General features: G+C 41.6%; 1 protein-coding gene across 4 annotated transcripts in view; it reads left to right on the forward strand.

Moving 5' to 3' along the window:
- EHBP1 (EH domain binding protein 1) overlaps positions 1-19,797 on the forward strand; it is a 313,384-nt gene that overhangs the window by 190,754 nt on the left and 102,833 nt on the right. For all 4 annotated transcript variants that reach the window (XM_063115970.1, XM_063115971.1, XM_063115972.1 and 1 more), the window contains 2 exons: positions 12,763-12,941; positions 13,601-13,649. In XM_063115970.1, coding sequence (XP_062972040.1) covers positions 12,763-12,941; positions 13,601-13,649 — 228 coding nt within the window. The remainder of the gene's footprint in view (positions 1-12,762; positions 12,942-13,600; positions 13,650-19,797) is intronic.

Genomic DNA, 19,797 nt, shown 5'->3' on the forward strand with positions numbered 1-19,797 from the left:
TACCTGATTGAGTGCAGACAGGAGGACTATTACACACACCCTCCTCCACCTACTAGAGTCATTCAGGTGCCTCCCCCGCAACGTGCTCCTACACCATTGAGCCACGGTAGCAGGGACGACACTTCGGTACCGAGAGCAGCCGCTTCCTCGTCTGTACCTCATCGCGAACAGGCTTTGCAGCCAATACAGCAAACAATACAAGTCACTGCGTCGAACTCACCTGATGACGATTATAGATCCGAATCAGACTCCATAGTCTCGGTAGCAGCCTTGATACCATCACCTGAGGACATAGTAAACACCCACGATCCAGCCTCTCCTTCAGAAGATATGGGAAGTTTCTCTGATCATGTCCTCAGGATGGCGCAGTCTTTATGCCTCAACATCGAACAGCCTGCAGAGATTGAGGATGATCCAATTTACGATGTACTAAAGACAGAGGCGAGCTCCACAGTTGCTATCCCGTTCCCTCCTACCCTGAAACATACGGCACATATCTCATGGAAAACGCCATGCGCCACTCAACCAACATCTAAGAGGCTGGAGGCGATCTACAAAGTACAAGAAGCTAATGCGGAATTCTTATTCTAACATCCTAAGCCCAATTCAATAATTGTTGAATCAGCCCAGGGCAAATCACAGAAAGTACACTCAGCCCCTGTCGACAGGGAAGGGAGAAAACTGGACTATCTGGGCAGAAGGGTTAACGCTTCTTCGTCGCTAGGAAAACGGACTTCCGCCTATGAAGCAACTATGGCGAGATACCAGATTTTCCTCTGGGGAAAAATAGGCTCCCTCTGCGACCATCTACCTGAGGAAAAACGAGAATTAGCGAGGATTTTTCAATCCGAAGCTACAGCAATAGCAAGGCTACAACTTAATTCTGCCAGGCATCAAACAGATTCCCACTCCAAATCCATGATGGGATCTATAGCACTCCGTCGCCATGCCTGGCTGAGATCAGCTAATCTTAGTAATGAGACAAAAACGAGAATAGAAAACCTGCCATTCGATGGCGAAGGTCTATTTAACACGAAAACGGACGAGTCCTTAGACTCCATTTATAAAGCACGCACAATGGCTAGAAAGATGGGATTTTCGCAACCTCTGCCTCAATACAAACAGAGGCGTTGGACAAGATAGCCTTACCAGCAACTACACCAACGGCCCCAATACGATAAACAGCCTGCCAAACAACAGCAACAACTTCAGAGGAAGAGGCCTTACAAGGGTCGATACCAACAAAACAGACGTCAGCCTGACTTCTCCAAGAGGCACCGTCTTTGACGTCCCTGTCCCAGGCCTACCACCTTTTACCAACTGCCTAACACCCCTGTACCATCAATGGGAATCAATAACATACGACTCCTGGGTGCTCACCATCATCAAAACGGGGTATGCCATTGAGTTCAATACCCTCCCTCCTTCTTCGGGAGTGAAAGTAACAGTGCCGTCCCCTCCTCTACTGCTCGAAGTACAAACCTTACTAGCAAAAGGGGCCATCTCACTTGTACCCACGGAGGAGATCAACCAAGGGTTCTTTTCGCGCTACTTCACGGTCCCGAAGAAGGATGGGGGTCTTCGACCGATTATGGACTTAAGACAATTAAACAAGTACATCACCCCGAAAAAATTCCGTATGACAACGGTTACTTCCATTCTCCAACTGTTGCATACGGGGGTATGGTTTGCGGTGGTAGACCTGAAGGATGCATACTTCCATATTTCCATCAGGAAGTCGCATCAAATTTACCTGCGTTTCTCCATCGGCGCTCAACAGTTCCAGTTTACTGTTCTTCCTTCTGGCCTCGCTACCGCACGCTCAACCTTTTAGATTCTTTAGGACTATGGGTCAATGAGGAAAAGTCCATACTGACTCCTCAACGGACAGTAGACTTTATAGGAGTGACTCTATTGTCTCGGGACGGAAGAGCATACCTCCCTATAACAAGAGCAAGGTTTCAGTGACCAGTCAAGCGTTCCTCTAAATGGTTTTATTGCTTTAGGGTTTTATGGTCAATTACCCAGCCATAAATCTCTGGCCAAGAATGCAGGAGGGAGCTGCTGCTGTTTTAAGAACAGCCCAGTCTTTTAAACAAGAGTCCAAGAGTTCTTAGCCAGAGGCACGTTCTGCAGCGTAAGCCTACCGGTCTGGGTCGAAGCACCAAAACAGAGCGTGTGGGCGTCAAGGAGCCAGGAGTAAGCGAAGGTCCAGTCCAGTCCTAAATCAATAGCCGAGTCAGTCGTCCAGAGTCACAGGGATACACGTTCAAGCGGAGTCAATCAAGCCGGTCCAGGGCAGCAATCCAGAGTCACAGTCAAAAGGCAAGGCGTCAGGGCACAGTAGCAACCGGAAGAACGAAAGGTGTTTGCTACACCAGACCAGCGGTCAGATTCTCCCTTTTCAAACCCTGCCAGCATGACCCCACCCAGATCCCAGCTGTGCATCATTCCTCCACCTTTTGACCCAACCCCCTCCTACAGTTCAGCGTCTTTTCCCTGCCTGTTCTGCAGGCGCATACTTCGCCTCACCACCTGCATTTGTTCTGCCCTTCTCCTTCGTCTCCTTTCGCGGGGGCTGGGTGGTCGAACCACCTCCGTCTCTGGCTCAGCCTCAGGAGCGACAGGCAGAGGAAGCAACTGACTGGCCCGTGGCTCCTCCACGGGACCTACATTCTCCTCCATGGAATGACTCCCTACCAACTGCGCATTGGTCTCTGGTCCGGCTGTGGGGGAGGAAACACCCTCTACTTCTTGTAAGTTTGCCTCCTCCTCATCTGAGGAGGCTTCCTCGGGTGCAATCCTAACACAAGGACTCTTCGGGATCTAATTCTCGATACCGAAGCCCAAACGAGGCCCTTGGCATGGACAATCCAAAGATTGCTAGGTCTCATGGCAGCGACCACCCCTGTGATCAGATTCGCGAGACTGCGAATGAGGGTCCTCCAAGGGTGGTTTTTGAGGACGTTCGACCTTCGGCGCAACGCCCACAGAACTTACCTTTCGATACCGAGGCAGGTACGAGCGTCCTTGAAATGGTGGCTCTCGATGGAAAACCTCCTAGAGGGAGTTCCCTTTCAGCAAGAGGTGCCGTCGGTGACAATCACTACCGATGCCTCTCTGATCGGATGGGGAGCTCACTGCAACTCCTTCACCGCTCAGGGCCGATGGCCGCCTCGACAGAAAGAGGAGCATATCAATCATCTGGAGCTCCTAGCAGTGGAAAATGCGTTAAAAACTTTTGCTCAGATCATCGAAGGCAAAAATGTCCTGATCGCAACAGACAACACCACAGTAGTCTGCTACATAAACAGACAGGGTGGAACGAGATCACACCCCTTGACCCGAGCTGCACTCAGAATATGGAACTGGTGCATAAAAAGAAAACCTTACCTGACTGCGATCCACGTAGCGGGCAAGGAGAACATCATCGTGGACTCCCTCGGCAGGTCCTTCCATATCGACCACGAATGGGAGCTCGATACCGAAGTGAGAGACGATCTCTTTCGGTACTGGGGCCGCCCTGCTGTCGATGTCTTTGGCACCGCAGAAAACGCAATCTGTACCAGATTCTGCAGCAGAGCAGGAAGAGGAAGGAACTCGCTAGGAGACGCTTTCACAATAACGTGGACAGGGGACTTGCTCTACATCTTCCCCCCTTTCCCACTCCTGACGAAGGTCATAGCCAAGATACAAGCAGACAGAGCGGACTGAATTTTAATCGCACCTTGGTGACCCTGACAGCCTTGGTTCCCTCACACCCTTCGACTGTTGAGAGGGGACTACATCAAACTACCATCGGTACCGAAACTCTTGTCTCGACGCCAGGGCAAGGTTCGACACACGGACCTGTCGATGCTCAGGATGACGGCGTGGAGGATAACAGCACACCCTCCCGTACCGTATAATTGACTATGGAGAATATCTTGATAGCATCGCGAAAGCCTTCAACAAGAAAATCCGAAGTGGCGAAGATTCCTTAAATTTGCCTCAGAAAGGGATCAAACAGCACAGACTTGTCCCATTTCAACAATTCTCGAGTACCTACTCTCATTGTACCGAACTGGACTAAAACTCTCTTCAGAGTGCACTTAGCCGCTGTTGCAGCCTCTCACAAGGGTGTGGAAGGGTTTTCACCCTTCACTCACCCTACATCAAAGGCATTTTTAAAAGGACTAAAAAATACTATACCAACAATTAGGAACATCATTCCATCCTGGAGCTTATCAGTAGTTTTGCAAGCATTGATAAGAAAACCGTTTGAGCCCATGGCTACAACAGACTTGAGACTGCGTTCTTGGTTGCCATAACTTCGGCAAGGCGAGCAAGTGAGCTCAGGGCTCTAAGGATAGATGCTCCCTACACGACATTTCACAGTGACAAGGTCGTTTTACATACAGACCCTGCTTTCCTACCCAAGGTGGTAACACCTTTCCATCTGTCTCAAGAAATTGTGTTACCAGCATTCTTTCCAAATCCTACAACACCTGCAGATGCATCACTGCACATGTTAGACGTTAGGAGAGCTCTCGCTTTTTATAGAGCAAGAGCTGACAATTTCAGGAAAACCAAACAATTATTTGTATGTTATGGAGAGCCTTATAAGGGACTCCCAGTGTCATGTCAGTGGTTGTCACGCTGGATTGTAGAGACAATTGAACTTGCCTACTCTATATCCAAGTTAAAGCTACAGCTGCCTGTGACAGCTCATTCTGCCAGGGCAATGGCAACATCTGTGGCTTTCAACAGGGGTGTTCCACTTCGGGACGTTTGCAGGGCCGCAACGTGGTCCACCCCATCTACATTTGTAAAGCATTACAGCTTAGACACTCGCTCTAGGCAAGACTGTTCATTTGGAAGGATGGTGCTCTCAGAAGTTCTAAAGTAATACACCAGCCCACCTCCAAGGTATGTTAGCTTGCTACTCGCCCATATGTGTGATGCATAGAGATCACGATGAAGAAATGCAGGTTGCTTACCTGTAACTGTAGTTCTTCGAGTGGTCATCTATGCATTCACACAACCCACCCACCATCCCCACTTGGTGGTGTGAAACTTACAAATGACACAGTTAAATGTACAACTTTACTTTATTTAGTATACACTCATGTTTATGGGGGCACAATGTCGGACTCCTGTAAACTGAGGTAAGGGCGGGAACCCCAGGGACATGTGCAGTAGCGTGGGGGAGGGGTTCCCGCCAAAAACATTTCCCTAAGCTATAGAAGGTTCCGGTTCAGGTCTCCATGCAGGCGCAGAGCCCATATGTGTGAATGCATAGATGACCACTCGAAGAACTACAGTTACAGGTAAGCAACCTGCATCTCTATAATATCCTTATTTTAGGTGTGGTGACCAGAACTATAATATTAAAGCAATGTGACAACACATTTAATTGCTATCTAAATTTTTAGAGAACACAGGGGCCTGCAGATATCTTAAGCCCTGTCATAAAGAACATATTTCTGTCTCCAAGAATGACAAATACTTCACTAAAGTAGCTAGTTAACATCTTGGTGCTACATTTTATTTTCCAAGACCTGCTTTGAAAAAGCATACTCTCTAACTCTACATTTATTTTGGAAATGAAAATAATTTATTATATGTGACTGACAGCTGACACTCCACAGGGCCTAAGGATTTCACTACTGTTGTCCAAGTCTTTCAGTCACCAGAACCATGACATACAATGAGCAGATGTCTGATCATCAAGATTTTGATTGAGGATTGAATACTTTAGTTAGATTAAAAGTATATTTAACACCTTCTGTTGATGATAAATAATTAAAAGCTTATACTCAAGTCTTCTTAGCTAGTAAGGCATTTCTTTGTAGTTGCAAACAGCTTTAGGCGTATGCCATTCAGAAGAACATGGAGTGCAAGTGGTGAGGCTTAGAAGTCTGAGACTGGAGAAATCTAGAATTTGACTTCATACAAATAAGCCAAGTTTGTCAATGGCTTAAAATTTGGATATATTATGGCATTTTGTGTAAGTGTGTATATATTTAAGAGAAAATATTTTTGAGAATGTATCAAACAAAGGCACTGGGATAGAATTCTGAGCATTAATAATTGGTACTGGGTTTCGAATCTTGCTTAGCATTTTTTGTCCTTTCAGAAAATATAATCCAAATACATGCACTGAAAGTGTGACTGGCTGCTTCCATGTCTAAGGATGTTGTCTTAACTGTCATCTGTCTCACCTTCTCATTTTCACTTCTACCTTTGAACATTTTTAATAAACAATGTTACAAAGACAACCAGAACACAGTGCAGGCTGTACTATGAGCACTACCATGCAGATGCAAGCTAATCTGGAAGCTAACACAGAAGCAATGTTATCTGTCCATCGCTTTGAATACCTTCCTGGGAAAAGAGAATTGGTTGCACATCAGACCTGCCACTATCCATCAACATCCACACAAATTATTTCGTCATTCTTAACAGTGTCATAGAGTTCACTGCCTAGCTTGTGCCAAACTGTTTTGCCATATTCTGAGCAGTTCCTTAAAGCAGTCCAAGATTATTCTTGTATCTTGCAACACTAAAGTACAGTCTATGTGTGCAACTAACTGCTTGAGAGAGAATTTCAAACAATGCCTAAGAAAATATTTATCACGATTTGCTTTTCTCCATAAACTGTGCTCCTGTTAATCTAGCAAAGGAGGCATGCTGGAGGGTATGCTGCTGCTTTGCATGCCTATTACTGGGGACTCATCTACATCAAGCAGGATATTCCAGTAAGAAAGCAGTATATAAAAGGCAGGAGCCATACTACTGCTTTATAGTGGTATTGAAGTGCACTGACAACTGTTGCGGCCCATTGACACATACCATATACCACTTTCATAACACTTTCATAGTGTTATATCCTGCTTGGTGTAGATGTACCATGGGCCCCAACAGTTGTCAGTGCACTTCAATACCACTATAAAGCAGTCATGTAGATCCTCCAGTGCCCTTCAATACTGCTATAAAGCAGTAGCGTGGCTCCCACCTTTTATATACCGCTTTCATACTGGAATATACTGCTTAGTGTAGATGAGCCCTGGGAATACAACACATTTATCTATGGAAAATAGTTTACACGTTCTTCAGGTGGTTTTTTTTAAGAATTAAGATTTTCTTCCTACCCCTCTTTAATTTATCACTGCTGCCATTCAAATTTTCATTTGTGTACTGTGCTTGATTTAGCTGCCTTTCCCACAAACAAGAAATTTACCAGAGGAATAATATATACATCATTTTTTTTAATTTCACCCCCTCCTGTACACTTAAGATGCTAGATCCTGAAATATGTTGTCTTTATTAGATGAAAGTTTGATTATTTTGCATATTGTAGGGTGTGGTTGGGATGCATCCTGAAACTATCAAGTTTTAAGTACACAAGACTGGTTAGCCGTTGAAGTTTAATTTTAATTTATTTATTTTTTTGCCATAGCAAATTTCACTTCTATGGTTTCAGTTCTGATAAGTATGTGTTAATTTGTAGAGAAAATATACAAATCCAAGGGGATGCTGATTTAAATGCTTCATTGTCTTCTAATTTCCCCCCTGAAATTTAGATATCAAATGAACCAATTATTTACTTAGTTAGACATCTGCAATTAGGGCATTTAAAGAGTAGTTTTGCCATAAGTCATTTGAAGGTCAACTAAAACCAAATTGTCTGGAATACCTTAGCTTTGTTAGTGAAGATTTACCAAGTGAATCCTAATTAATACCATCTCTTATTGTGCATGTTAAAATCACAGCCCTAGTCTTAACAATGTAGAATGTATCAGCTGAATTGTCTTCGGGGGTTTTAAAGGATCAAATATAGTTAAGATTAATTTCTCAACATTTTTAGGGGTGTTGTTAACTATAATAGCTGAGATCCAGAAAATCATGGAGCTGGCTCTGAATAGTTCAAAGAGTTTATACAACCAGACAGAAAGTTATTTTTGAAACTCCAGGTACTTTCAAAAGCCATTTGTAATATGGCATGATAACCTGCTGTTTAAAGAAAAATTATTATTTTTACAAAATTCCATTGTAGGCATGTAAGGAGTCTTCCATTAGGTTTTTTCCTCGGATCCTCACCCATGTGTAACTTGCAATTTTCTGTGATAATCAGCCCTAAAGTGTAAGAACATAAGAAGAGCCAAGGGTCCATCTAGTCCAGCATTCTGTTCACACTATCGCCAACCAGCCACCCACAGGAAACCCATAAGTAGGACATAACTACAATAGCACCCTTCCGTTCAAGTCCCCAAGCAACTGATGCACATAGGCATACTGCCTTTGATGCTCCATGAATTTGTCCAATTCCCCTTTTAAAGCCACCAAAACTGGTGGCCATCACCACATCTTGAATGCTTTGGTCTGTTTATTTGTGCATGAATTATTTTATTGATGTTTAAAAAAACAGTCTCATTTGTATCATATTTTATCAGATTTATTTGTATTATATTCATATATCTTTAGTAACTGGATGGAGGATTTAGAACACAGTTATTAATGTGGCATGTGTTTGGACATTACTGAATCTACTCACTGGGTGCGTTTGGACAACACCTTAGTCAACTTTGTGCTAATAGTCAACTCCACAGTTGACTATTTAGGGGGTACCTGCCACATGACATGTTTTTACCCAACCATTGTGTGCGTTAGGGCCAGCATCTAGCTGACTATTAGTCCATGCGGTGTTTGATTGACACATCTCCCCCCCTCTCCCCCCCCAATCCTCCCATCGCTATCCCACTCCATTTGATCACCCAGATCAGGGGCTACTGTCATGGACTATGTAATGGACTCCAGGACATGCCAGTTCAAATCCAGGATGGTGTGTCCTGAACTCTCCAGCTCCTCTTCCTCACTGAGCTGGCACACTGCCAGTGTGCAGGGCACTGCAGGGGCAAGAGGGAGCACTTTAGGGCTGTCTTTCATCTCCACGCACATGTCAGAGGGGGGAAAGCAGTCCATACTGCCTCCCAGATGACTGCTCCAAGAGCTCCAGCCTTTGGCCCAGATGGGCACTGTGCCTTCTGGGCCAGCTGTGGTTGGGAGGGGCCTGGCAGGGGCTCTTTCTGGGCCAGCTGTGGTTGGGAGGGACCAGGCAAAGTCACTGGGAAGATGGGCTATGGCTGGACAGCCCCTGGCAGAAGGTCTGCTTGAAAGAAAGTCTGGAATGCGGTTGGGCTGATGGTGCTGGATGAGACAGTGGCTGGTGAGGTGCTGGTGGAGCTCATTAGGGCCCTGAAGGTGGTGGTTAGTCACTGGGGCAGCAGTTGAGGACTGCCCCTTCGGGGGCCGTTGGCATCGGTGTGGGGTGACTGAGAGTGCAACCCCACTATGTATCCAGGTGCGACGTCATGTCGCTCTTTCAGTAGCCATGCCAGCTCACTGTAGAAGGGCATAGTGCATGGTTCTACCGTACTCGTCTTGTTGTGTGTCACAATCTCCTTGGACTTCTTGAGCTTGTTCTTGCACTGCTTGAGGATGTGGTCATAACTGCGTAGCTTTGTCTTGCTGGAGAGCCAGGTTAGAGGTTGTCATGCCTGGCAGTGGCCATGATATGGGCCTTTGGGATGCTCCATAGCTCAAGGAATGTGCTGACCTCTGCTTCAGAGCAGTGCAAAGCTCTTAGCCTGCCTTTGGCCTCCTGGGAAGTGTCTGCTGGAGAGCCAAAGGGTTCTTGAGTTGGAACCAGTTGCCCCAAGAGTAGATCTTCAGAGAATAGGGTGATCCCATTCCCTTCTCCTGGGTTTGCATGAGCTCCTGCCTCCTGGGATCCATGCTGGCAAAGGTGGCAGTCTGCAGGATTAGTAAGAAACTTCCAGGGTCATCTGCCAGGAAGGATCCTCAGCAGCAGTAGGGGAGTGCAGATCAGGGACCTGGAGATAGCTGTGGGAACTGGGCATGGACACTGGGACAGGGAGGGGGTGCTTGCAGTGTGCGGATGCAGGTACATCTGAGTGTTATGAATAGTTTCATATGTTACACACAACAAACACAGGTGGCAGCAGGACATGGTTCTCCTGCTGTGTGAGCCTCAGCAATGGCCATTTGGTGAGGCTTGGGGAAGAGAGGGAGTGGGGAGGGACAGAGGGAGCGACAGGGGGAGCGACTGAGATCACTGCCCCCCACCCTCGAACACCAGCTTCTGGCTGTATTTCAGAAAGAGGAAGGGAAAGACATTGATGCTCATATCTGTGCACAAACATGTAGGGCGCTTCTTTGGCATAGTGTTTCAAGAAATGTGTGGGACCCGCATTTGTGGTGGAATGATAGGTTCCAATTACGATGTGCATAGTTTGTCCTTCTGCGCCTTTTCTGGAGCACATGCACCTGATGGTTGTGCATTGTTTGTGGGTGGGATAACACTGGAGAAGCCCATGCAGCTCACGGCATGGTAGGGCAAGGGGTTCTGACAGTTGTGCATCATTTCGTGGGTAAAATCAGGGTGTGATGGCCCTTTACTCGCAATCTGTTGCAAGGTAGATTTTAGAATTGAGTTCTGTGGCCTGTAGTAGAGCGACAGGTGCCATTTTTGGCCGCTCTTGCCCAGGGACCGTGTAGCCAGCAAACATAATACATTTAATGTTGTGAAATAGCCAACGGTGCCCGATGGACAACATGCTAACAAGCAGTTGTGCAAATAGTCAACTCTGCACAGCATTGGTTATCTCCGTTAGTTATTTCATGGAAATAACCAACAGTGGTGTGTTTTTCCCCTCACAGCACAATAGTCAATGGTTGACTATTTAAGCAACACCACCATTGACTAACGTGTCATCCGAACCCAGTCACTATTTTTCTCTAACCTTTTCAAGAATCAAAAAGCTCACATTTTAATTTAAATTGCTGTCACTTGCCTTCAATGATATTATCAGATTGCCAAATATAATTCATTTTTATTTTGTTATTTATTTTTAAATTTTATTTACAATATTTATATGCCACGCTACACCCTTAGGCAATCTGGATCCCTCTACATGCCCTTAGTTTGGGAGGAAAAGACAGTAAATTTGTACCCCACCAAAACTGCAGACTTATACAAAAATGTTCAACACAATCCTACATTCACAAAATTGGTGAGAAAATTGACAACTCAGGCCAAAACATTTAGATTTAAGCTTATTTTCAGGTAGATCCAATGAATTACATGGCCGTTTTCATCCATGGGAGCCATTTGATGTGTTTAGGATTGGACTGCTAATCTCATTAACTTCAGTCAATTTAAATCCAAATATTTTTGCTTGGATTGCTAATTGTGCAGCAAAATGTAAGAAATAAAGTATTTCAGGTATTATAGTTTTCCATTGCTTTTTGCTTACTTATGACTATTTGCAAATGCCTTTGGTCTACAAGATGTCTGTCGCTACAGAACTCCTTTCACTCTTCCTGGAATCTGATTTTTTACTTGCACTTATCCATTACTACTGTAGGTATACACCCAAGCAGTATAAATTTAAATAGAAATGGCATACAAAATGTACACATTTTTTGGCATTGTGTATCTGTACTGCTGAAGGATATATGAATTAGATTATATCATTCTCCCCTATCTGTGGGTTTGTTTATATAATCAGTTTATTAGTCTAACTGTGAATAAAAATGATAAATTACCTCGTGGCATTTCTCTTCCAATGACTGTAAGCATTCTTCCCCACAATCACTAAAAGCATCAATCAGAATATGCATGAAGTTGACAGTTTTAATTGCTTAGCACTGGCATGCTTCAGTCAAGCGGGGGCGTCATTGGTCTTTCAAAGATAGGCAGTTTGGATATGACTATTTCTTTGTAAATGTACATTATCGAGACTTTACTAAGTAACTTTTCTTTTTAACCTTTAACCTTTCAGTTTGACAACCCCTGTGCACTTGGCATTCTTGGAGTATAGATACTGAGGGGTTGTGTTTTTTTTTCCTTTTCAAAGCCAAATAATGATATTAACGTTCATGAATGGTTTCTTCATTTTTTCATAGTAGTGCTTAAAAGTTTTGGCTGTATTCCAGTTGAATAGCTCTGCCCATTTAAGTGCATGTAAGAAATATTTTTAATTTTAAAAAAAAATCAAATGTTTTATGTCAATGCTAGAGGAAACTGCCCAGAGAGCTCCGGCTATTGGGCGGTATAGAAATGTAATAAATAAATAAATAAATAAATGTTACATTTTAAATATAGAACGAGTAGTCAGTGGTGTCTTAAAAAATGCTTACAAACATTGTAGTTTATGCTCTTATAACTTATTATCATAGCATAGCAACTAACATTCTTACTTTGTTCTTTTGTGCCAGAGCAGCAGAGCCCAATTTGGGGTCAGCTTTGACCCTAGTATGTTTCACTTTGGGGTAATCAAGCTGCTGTCTTCATTGAATGTGAAATGGCTTTATGGGAATGCTTTTACATGGATGAATTTTAAATTACTTTTGTAAGGGTGTGTAATATAACTACAGACTATGCAGTAATGTGTCCTAAGTCTTTAAGCTCACTATCTTAATATTTCCATCAATATGTAGAGTTGGAATCCTGTATAGCACATCCTTCAAAGACAAGAGCCAAAGGCTAAGTCTGAAGATAATGACTTGAGATTTGTGTCTTTTTCCAAGTTACAATGTTTGTAAACTGACAGATTTGAAGGACCTAAATTGACATCAAAGGATGCTAATCATCTAGTTCGGTCAATTAATGTTAATTCTCATTTTCCATTAAATTCTTTAATGCTTTCTCTCCGCTTCCCCCCCCACACACACACCTTTTCTCCCTTGCTTTTTCAGCCAAGCCCAATACCAAGTCCGGTTTTGGGGAGGAAGCCAAATGCTAGTCAGTCACTGCTTGCTTGGTGCAAAGAAGTTACGAAAAACTACAGGGGAGTGAAAATCACCAATTTCACTACATCTTGGCGAAATGGATTGTCCTTTTGTGCAATATTACACCACTTTAGGCCTGACCTTATGTAAGTAAGAACATTTTGCCCTTACATGTAAACCTCTTTCTTATAGTGGTGAAATCAAACATGGTGACAAATAAATCCAACTTTGATTCTTTGGTTTGTGTCTCTTACCATTTCATTTTTATTCCAATTTTTAAAATGCTGTCCTGTAGAATAGGGAAGAAATGTACAGATAATGTACTTTCAGCCTTTCTGATACTTCTTTCTAAAACAATTCCCATTTCTTTTTCACATAATTTTTGTATGTGTTTTTCCCTTTTTAATCTGACACAAAGAACTGACTTCAAGATGATTATGAAAATTCTCTTAGCATTGAAATGAGATGAGACAAATAAGCCTGTAGCTCTTTTGTACACGGACAACTAAGGATTACCTCGTGGCAAATATGGTTGTCAAAGCTAGCCTCAAGTCCCTGCCTTAACTTCTCTTTTTAGATGGAAAGCTTCAGGCACTGAAACATGCAATCTCTATATTTATATTTATGTATTTATTCTTTTAATTTTCCACACTATTAGTTTAGCTGATTGGATTGCTGTGAAATTGCTAGTTACTGTATGATGCTATTTTTATGTCGAATTATTATTTTTAAGACAGGGTTTGTTTTAAAAACTGCTGCTTTTATCAAATACTTTACATACCTACTGTGCCATTTTCCCCCTCAGTGACTACAAGTCCCTGAATCCTCAAGATATTAAAGAGAACAACAAAAAGGTAAGAACTGCCAGAAGGAAGGGGAAGAATAGATATAGCTTCAATTTTGGATCACGGCAGGTTTTTATTAATTTTCGAAAAGTGAGGTTATTTTGTAAGGTCATGACTACACCTCAACGAAAGGGTTTGTGCCTCCTATGGCTCAAATTGAATGCATTATTAACTCTAATTTGTCTTTTTTTTAACATTCACAACAAATGGCATGTTGGCATTAGGGGTTCATGTTTACTGGGCCTTCGTTAACTGAAAGAGAGAGAGAGAGAGAGAAGGAGGAGCGGTAGGTCTCGTTTGATCATTCTATTTTTTCTTAATAATTTAATTAAAAATACAAAATATCATTGTTTGGCAATCATCTTGCTTCAAGGCTTGCTTAGCCACTGCTTTAATATGAAAGATCTCATTGGTATGGTTACAATAAGCACTGTTTTTACTTTGGCTTTTATTTAAGGAAGAGAGAGAAATGAAGATAAAACTTCACGTAGGCTTTTATCCAGCACAGTCAATTAAACTAAGCAGTAAGGTGCATTGAGTTTTTATATTATGCATAGTCTTGAACAATGTTTTTGGTTGGTAACAAGATTTTTTTTTAAGAAGGCAAAAATATTAATGAAATACTGTCTGATAATCTTCTGGGTCCAGGTTTATAATCCTCAATAATATTAGGTAATCTAATACCCTTTTGATGTAGAGGTTATAAAGAGAAATTTTGAAATGAGTTCAGTGATTTGAAACTCAATCTAAGAATCACAAGGAGACATTTTGGTACTTAATGCTGCTTGCTACTTAAGTCTTCTACTGTAGTTACAAATTTTAATTTCCATAAGATTCTGCAGCATTGGCTCTAGAGGGATCCATTAAAAAATTGCTCATTTTCCACTTGATTCACCTACAACAAAACTAACTGCAAATCAGCTCAATTTGTTTTATTAGCTTTTTTTTTCATCTAGGCAGTGTGACTTTCTACTTCTCCAGCTGATAGGTTACAAAATTTAAGGTAATGTGTAGAAAAATTAAATACCCCCATCTAAAATGCCCCTTTTTCCTATATGCGGTAAATTTACAGAATTAATTCAGGAAATCCATGCATACAGTTCATACAAGAAATGTGTGTGATTAATGATAGGTTGTTGATACAACCGTAATGTGGATATGTTTTCAATATTGTAACAGTGCACTTTTAAGTGTACATTTGTTAGTTATATGTTCATGCTCACTAAGCACAGAAGAATCATCAAAAATCATGCCATAATTCTAGCAGCAGTAAAGTATATAGAGTTCATGGAAGAAATAATGAGACATTTTAAAATAGATGTGGATACTTTTCCATCATTTTCAGAATTATGTGTTAAGCTGTCTGATGACCTAAGAGGATTATCTGTGACATCACACTGATTTCTGTTTCAATGTGTTTAACTTCAAAATCCTATGATTGTACCAGCTAATCAAACGTGACTTCAATGTGCTTCGAGTGTAAGAGCTAATCAAACATGATTATAAGCCACAGTAATAAGAAGTTTGATTTTTTTTTAACAAATGTTGTTAAATGTACAAATCAATTAGGTCATTTTGATTTATAAAAAAAAATGTGAGTGGAAGTGGGGAGGAGTCATCACAGAAAACTTATTAGTCCATTTCGGCAATGCTAGATGAGTCTCTTTATTAAAGAAGTAATTGTTGTTGCCATGCTGTGTTTTTCCCCCCTTTCATCACTTTGCAACTCTTTGCCTGACAGCTACACCGAGTATCTCAGTTGCTTCCTGCAGATTTATTTCCTAGGCTCACCCAGTACTGCCTGATAACCCCATGTGCCCTTGATTGGACTGAACACAGCCCTGGGAACAATTGCCAAGTATAAATTCCATGCAGATGTATGGGGCATCTGACAATGAATTCTCCTAACCAATTAAAATCCTATTCCTGGATAAATAACACTTTTTAGTCCCCCGCTGTTCTGCCCTGTAAATTGACACAGGAAAGTAAAATAGTTTGGTAAGCTTTGAGTTTAGGTATAAGCATTAACTTGTAGAATTGCAACTTGGTTTGTACATTCTGATTTTCCTAAACAGATATCTTTTAAGGTGAGTTATTCTATAAAATTAGATGTTGAAACATTATGCCACAAAAAGCATGCCAGCAGAGTACCTCCTAAAACCTTTTCTTAATATAAGGTTGCAGTCCTATGCACACTTTCCTAGGCATAACCCTCGTTGAACACAATGGGACTTGATTCTGAGTAAATATGCATAGGATTGCCTGAAAAAGCAGTATGGTGGGAGTTGGGGGGAGAGAACATATTTATCTCTGACATCTGACCTTAACCAATATGTCACTGTGTTTAGAATACTGCCTGTGGTGCTTTTGTTGATGGGCTGCAATTGACATCTGTCAATCACCTGTCCCAAGTATGCTTTTATAACAAATCCTTAAGTAGGAAATGGTTATGGTGCAAACCCCATACCAAATGTTTGAATTCCAGAACATTTTTTTTTAATGTATAAAATATGTTGGTCCCAAATCTGAATCTAAGCCTTAAATGTTGCATTCCATTGGAATGCTAACGCTGCAGTCATAATCATTTGTACTTGTTCAACAAATCTTGTTTTTTGTGATATGACACTGGCATAGTAGTTGCTTTATACCATGTGCTTATGTGCTGATAGTGCACGGGTGGCCAATTCCCAACTGCTCTTGCTATTGGCTCTGCTATCTAGGACTGATGGGTGTTGTAGGTGAAAGCATTTGGCGGACCACAAGTTGCCCAGCCCTGTGATAGAGCAATGTGCTGGGTATAAATTATTTCAATATTAAAAGTCTTCTTCAAATAAAACAGAAATATGGCAAGAATTAAAACTGTAGCATATTTATTTATTTATTTAGAGTATTTTTATCCCGCACCTCAGCCAAAAGGCTCTCGGAGCGGCTTACAATGTATCAGTAAAGAAGACAGTCCCTACCCTCAGGCTTACATTCTAAAAATGGCTCCTATTAACTTAGTTCTGTTTCACTAACACTAACTTTCATTAGCATTGATAACATAGTTTGTAATACATCTGCTATTTCCTATGGGTGATATTTGGTACCTTTTAAATAAATGAATCAAACTGATATTTGAAGAGATACTGCAATGGAATTTAGCAGAACCTGATAGTAACCTTCTCTTATTGTAATCCAGCAAAACAGATCCAAGGATTGTAACTGAAGGTTTCCTGTGAGCTCACAGGATTCCTGTACCATAGCTATTACTCTGTATGCTTGTGATCCTCTGGACTGAGATCTTGTTTTATAACTGAATAAAATAATGGCTAGGTTCACTCTGTGTGGACACTAAATCATGCAAAATGTAATCTACAGGTTACCAGAAGCCCATGGACCATTTTTGTATAATCAACCAACCCAACCTACTATATATTTCTGATCTACCGTCTGATCAGTGCTCTAAAGGGCCAGAAGTAGAGGGGTGCCATGATTTGACTAAAATTGAGGGGTGGGTGTGATTGGGCTTTGTGGGCTTCATAAAGGGACCGACTATCTTTCCCCCATATTTCAAGCACTGTGCCCTTTCTCAAGGTTGTACCAAGACCTACCTTCCATGTTAATTGCCCAATCTGGGGTTTGGATCATTTACTTTGCCTACTTGGCTGTTTGATGTCTAAGAATGAAAAAGACAGTTGCACAAGGAAGATGGTTCCCAATGTGTTTAGAGAAAATACTTTATCAAGGGAGTTGTTAATGCTTCTTGATAAAAACTGCTTGAAACCACTTTTTAATTCACTCACTTAAAGCAGAAAAGGTGAAGAGTATCCTCGAAACACTTTGAGAACTGTATCTCTTGGGCAGTTATTTATTATTGTTGTTCTTGGATCTTTCTATAGATGTACTCTATTTGTATTTGTTAATGTCTATCATCAATCCATGGTTATTATGAACCTTTATATAACACCAAAGCCTGCAGCTATAACAAAAACAGTTGAGAGAATCTTGTGAGGAATCCTCAAGAATTATGAAACTTGCATCTGACTTTAAAATGTAATGTAAACCTTCTCTGGATGTTACAATGAGATGTTTTATTTATTTATTTTCAGGGTTCACTATGTATCTGTGTATTGGTTTGTTTTCAGGATTTTTATCCTGGGTTCTCACTGAAGTCACAAAGTGGCTAAAAACAACTTAAGCAATAAAATCGAAAAACAATAACAAAATTTCATAAGAACAACTAGAACAGCAGATTAAAGAAAACAACAAATAAATACATAGCCAGTATAAAAATCAGTTCCAGTTAAAAGGAGAATACAGATATTAAAAGCAAAACAAAAAATGTGACCAAAATCTGAAGAAAACAGGAGAGACTTTGTTGCATAAAAGATAGAAAAAAAGACATCCAATGAGCATGTGTTGGGGCATTGTTACATAACTTGGGCACCACCACTGAAAAGTCATCTCTCTGATAGCTATCTGCTCGATTTCAAAGATGGGGAAACCCAAAGAAGGGTTTGGGTCCAATTATTATCTTAGCAAATAGGGTACTAGTCATGTATGGAAGTGATCCTTCAAATACCCCAATCCCAGGCCATTAAGGGCTTTAGAGGCCAAGACCAGCACCTTGAATTGAGCCCAGAAGCAAACTGCTAAGTGAAACTTTCACTTCATAGCGTGTTATGTTCATAGCAGCCAGTTCTAACCAACAGTCTGCCTGCTGTATTTTAATTGTAACATTTCATGGAAAGGAGGAAGGAAGGAAGAGAAAGGAAGAAATTTAGTACATAGATTTGAATATATAAGTTACAACATATACATATGAAATCGCGCACGCAATAGAGAGAGAGAGAGAGAGACTAACAACTTTTGCAATTGCAAGTATTGCAATTCAGCCATAGCAGACAAAGATGAAAATGGCAAAAACTCATAGATCACTATGCCTAGGCTAGTAATCTATGTCTTTCACTGTAAATAATTAATCAGTGCCTTTCACTGTAAATAACTGAAGCTTAATAACCAGAACCAGAAGCAAAGCTGGATCAAGCAGCACCTTGAAACTGTGAACTTAGTCACTTAGAGGGAGTGCTGGGGTTTTTGGCCTACATTCATAATATGGTGTCTAAAATAGAATTCATAAGTAGCTTGTGGTGGCTGACCAGATCCAGGCTATCCTGAATTATACTGATTTTCTGAGTCCATTTTAATTGGGGTTCAGGCCTGGTCACAGCAAGGAAACAGGATTGGTCACCTTTCAGGATGACATTGTTCAGGAAAGAGATTGGGGGAGTGTAACCCTGTTGATTCTTCTTGGCTTTCAATACCACCCACCATACTGTTCTTCTGGAACATCTGTCAGAGTTAGGTTTCGGCTGGATTGCTTTGTGGTGGTTCCACTCTTACATGGATAGACATTTTCAGAAGGTGATGCTGAGGGATTTTTTTTCTTAACTCTGGCATTTTTGCTTTGGTTTCCCTCTTGTCTCCTATGCTGTTTAACATTTCCATCAGACCACCGAGTGAGGTAATTCAGGGGTTTGGAGTGAGTTGTCATTCGTATGCAGATGACATGCAGCTCTATTTCTCCTTATCTTCAGAGCCAGGTGATGAACTGGATGAGGACTAACAAACTGAAGCTCAATCTAGACCAGAAAGAAGTACTGCTAGTGGGTGGCTCCTGAGTTCAGAGGAGTGGAATTCAACCTGTTCTAGAGGGAGTTGCACTCTCCCTGAAAGTTCAGGTGTATAGCTTAGGGGTGCTCCTAGATCCATCACAATCATTAAAGGTTCAAGTGGCCTCTGTGGCTTAGAGGACCTTTTACCAGCTTTGGCTGATGTCATACCTTTATCTGGAGGTAGATAGCCTGTTTCCAGTGATTCATGCACTGGTAGCCTCCCATTTGGATTATAGTAATGCATTGTATATGGGACTGCCTTTGAAGACTGTCTGGAAACTTCAGCTAGTATAAAATATGGCTACAAGAATTTTAACTGGAATCAGGCACTATGATCATATTACACAGGTCCTTTCTCACTTGCACTGACTCCCAAATTCATTTCTGGCCCCAATTCAAAGTGCTTGTTTTGACATAAAGTTCTATTTATGAAATGCCCCTTCTTCAAATGTCCCCTCATTCTGAGACTCAGAGGGTGGCGACAAGAGAGAGGGCTTTTT

This window comes from Elgaria multicarinata, chromosome 2 (assembly GCF_023053635.1).
Source record: "Elgaria multicarinata webbii isolate HBS135686 ecotype San Diego chromosome 2, rElgMul1.1.pri, whole genome shotgun sequence".
Taxonomy (NCBI): Eukaryota; Metazoa; Chordata; class Lepidosauria; order Squamata; family Anguidae; genus Elgaria; species Elgaria multicarinata.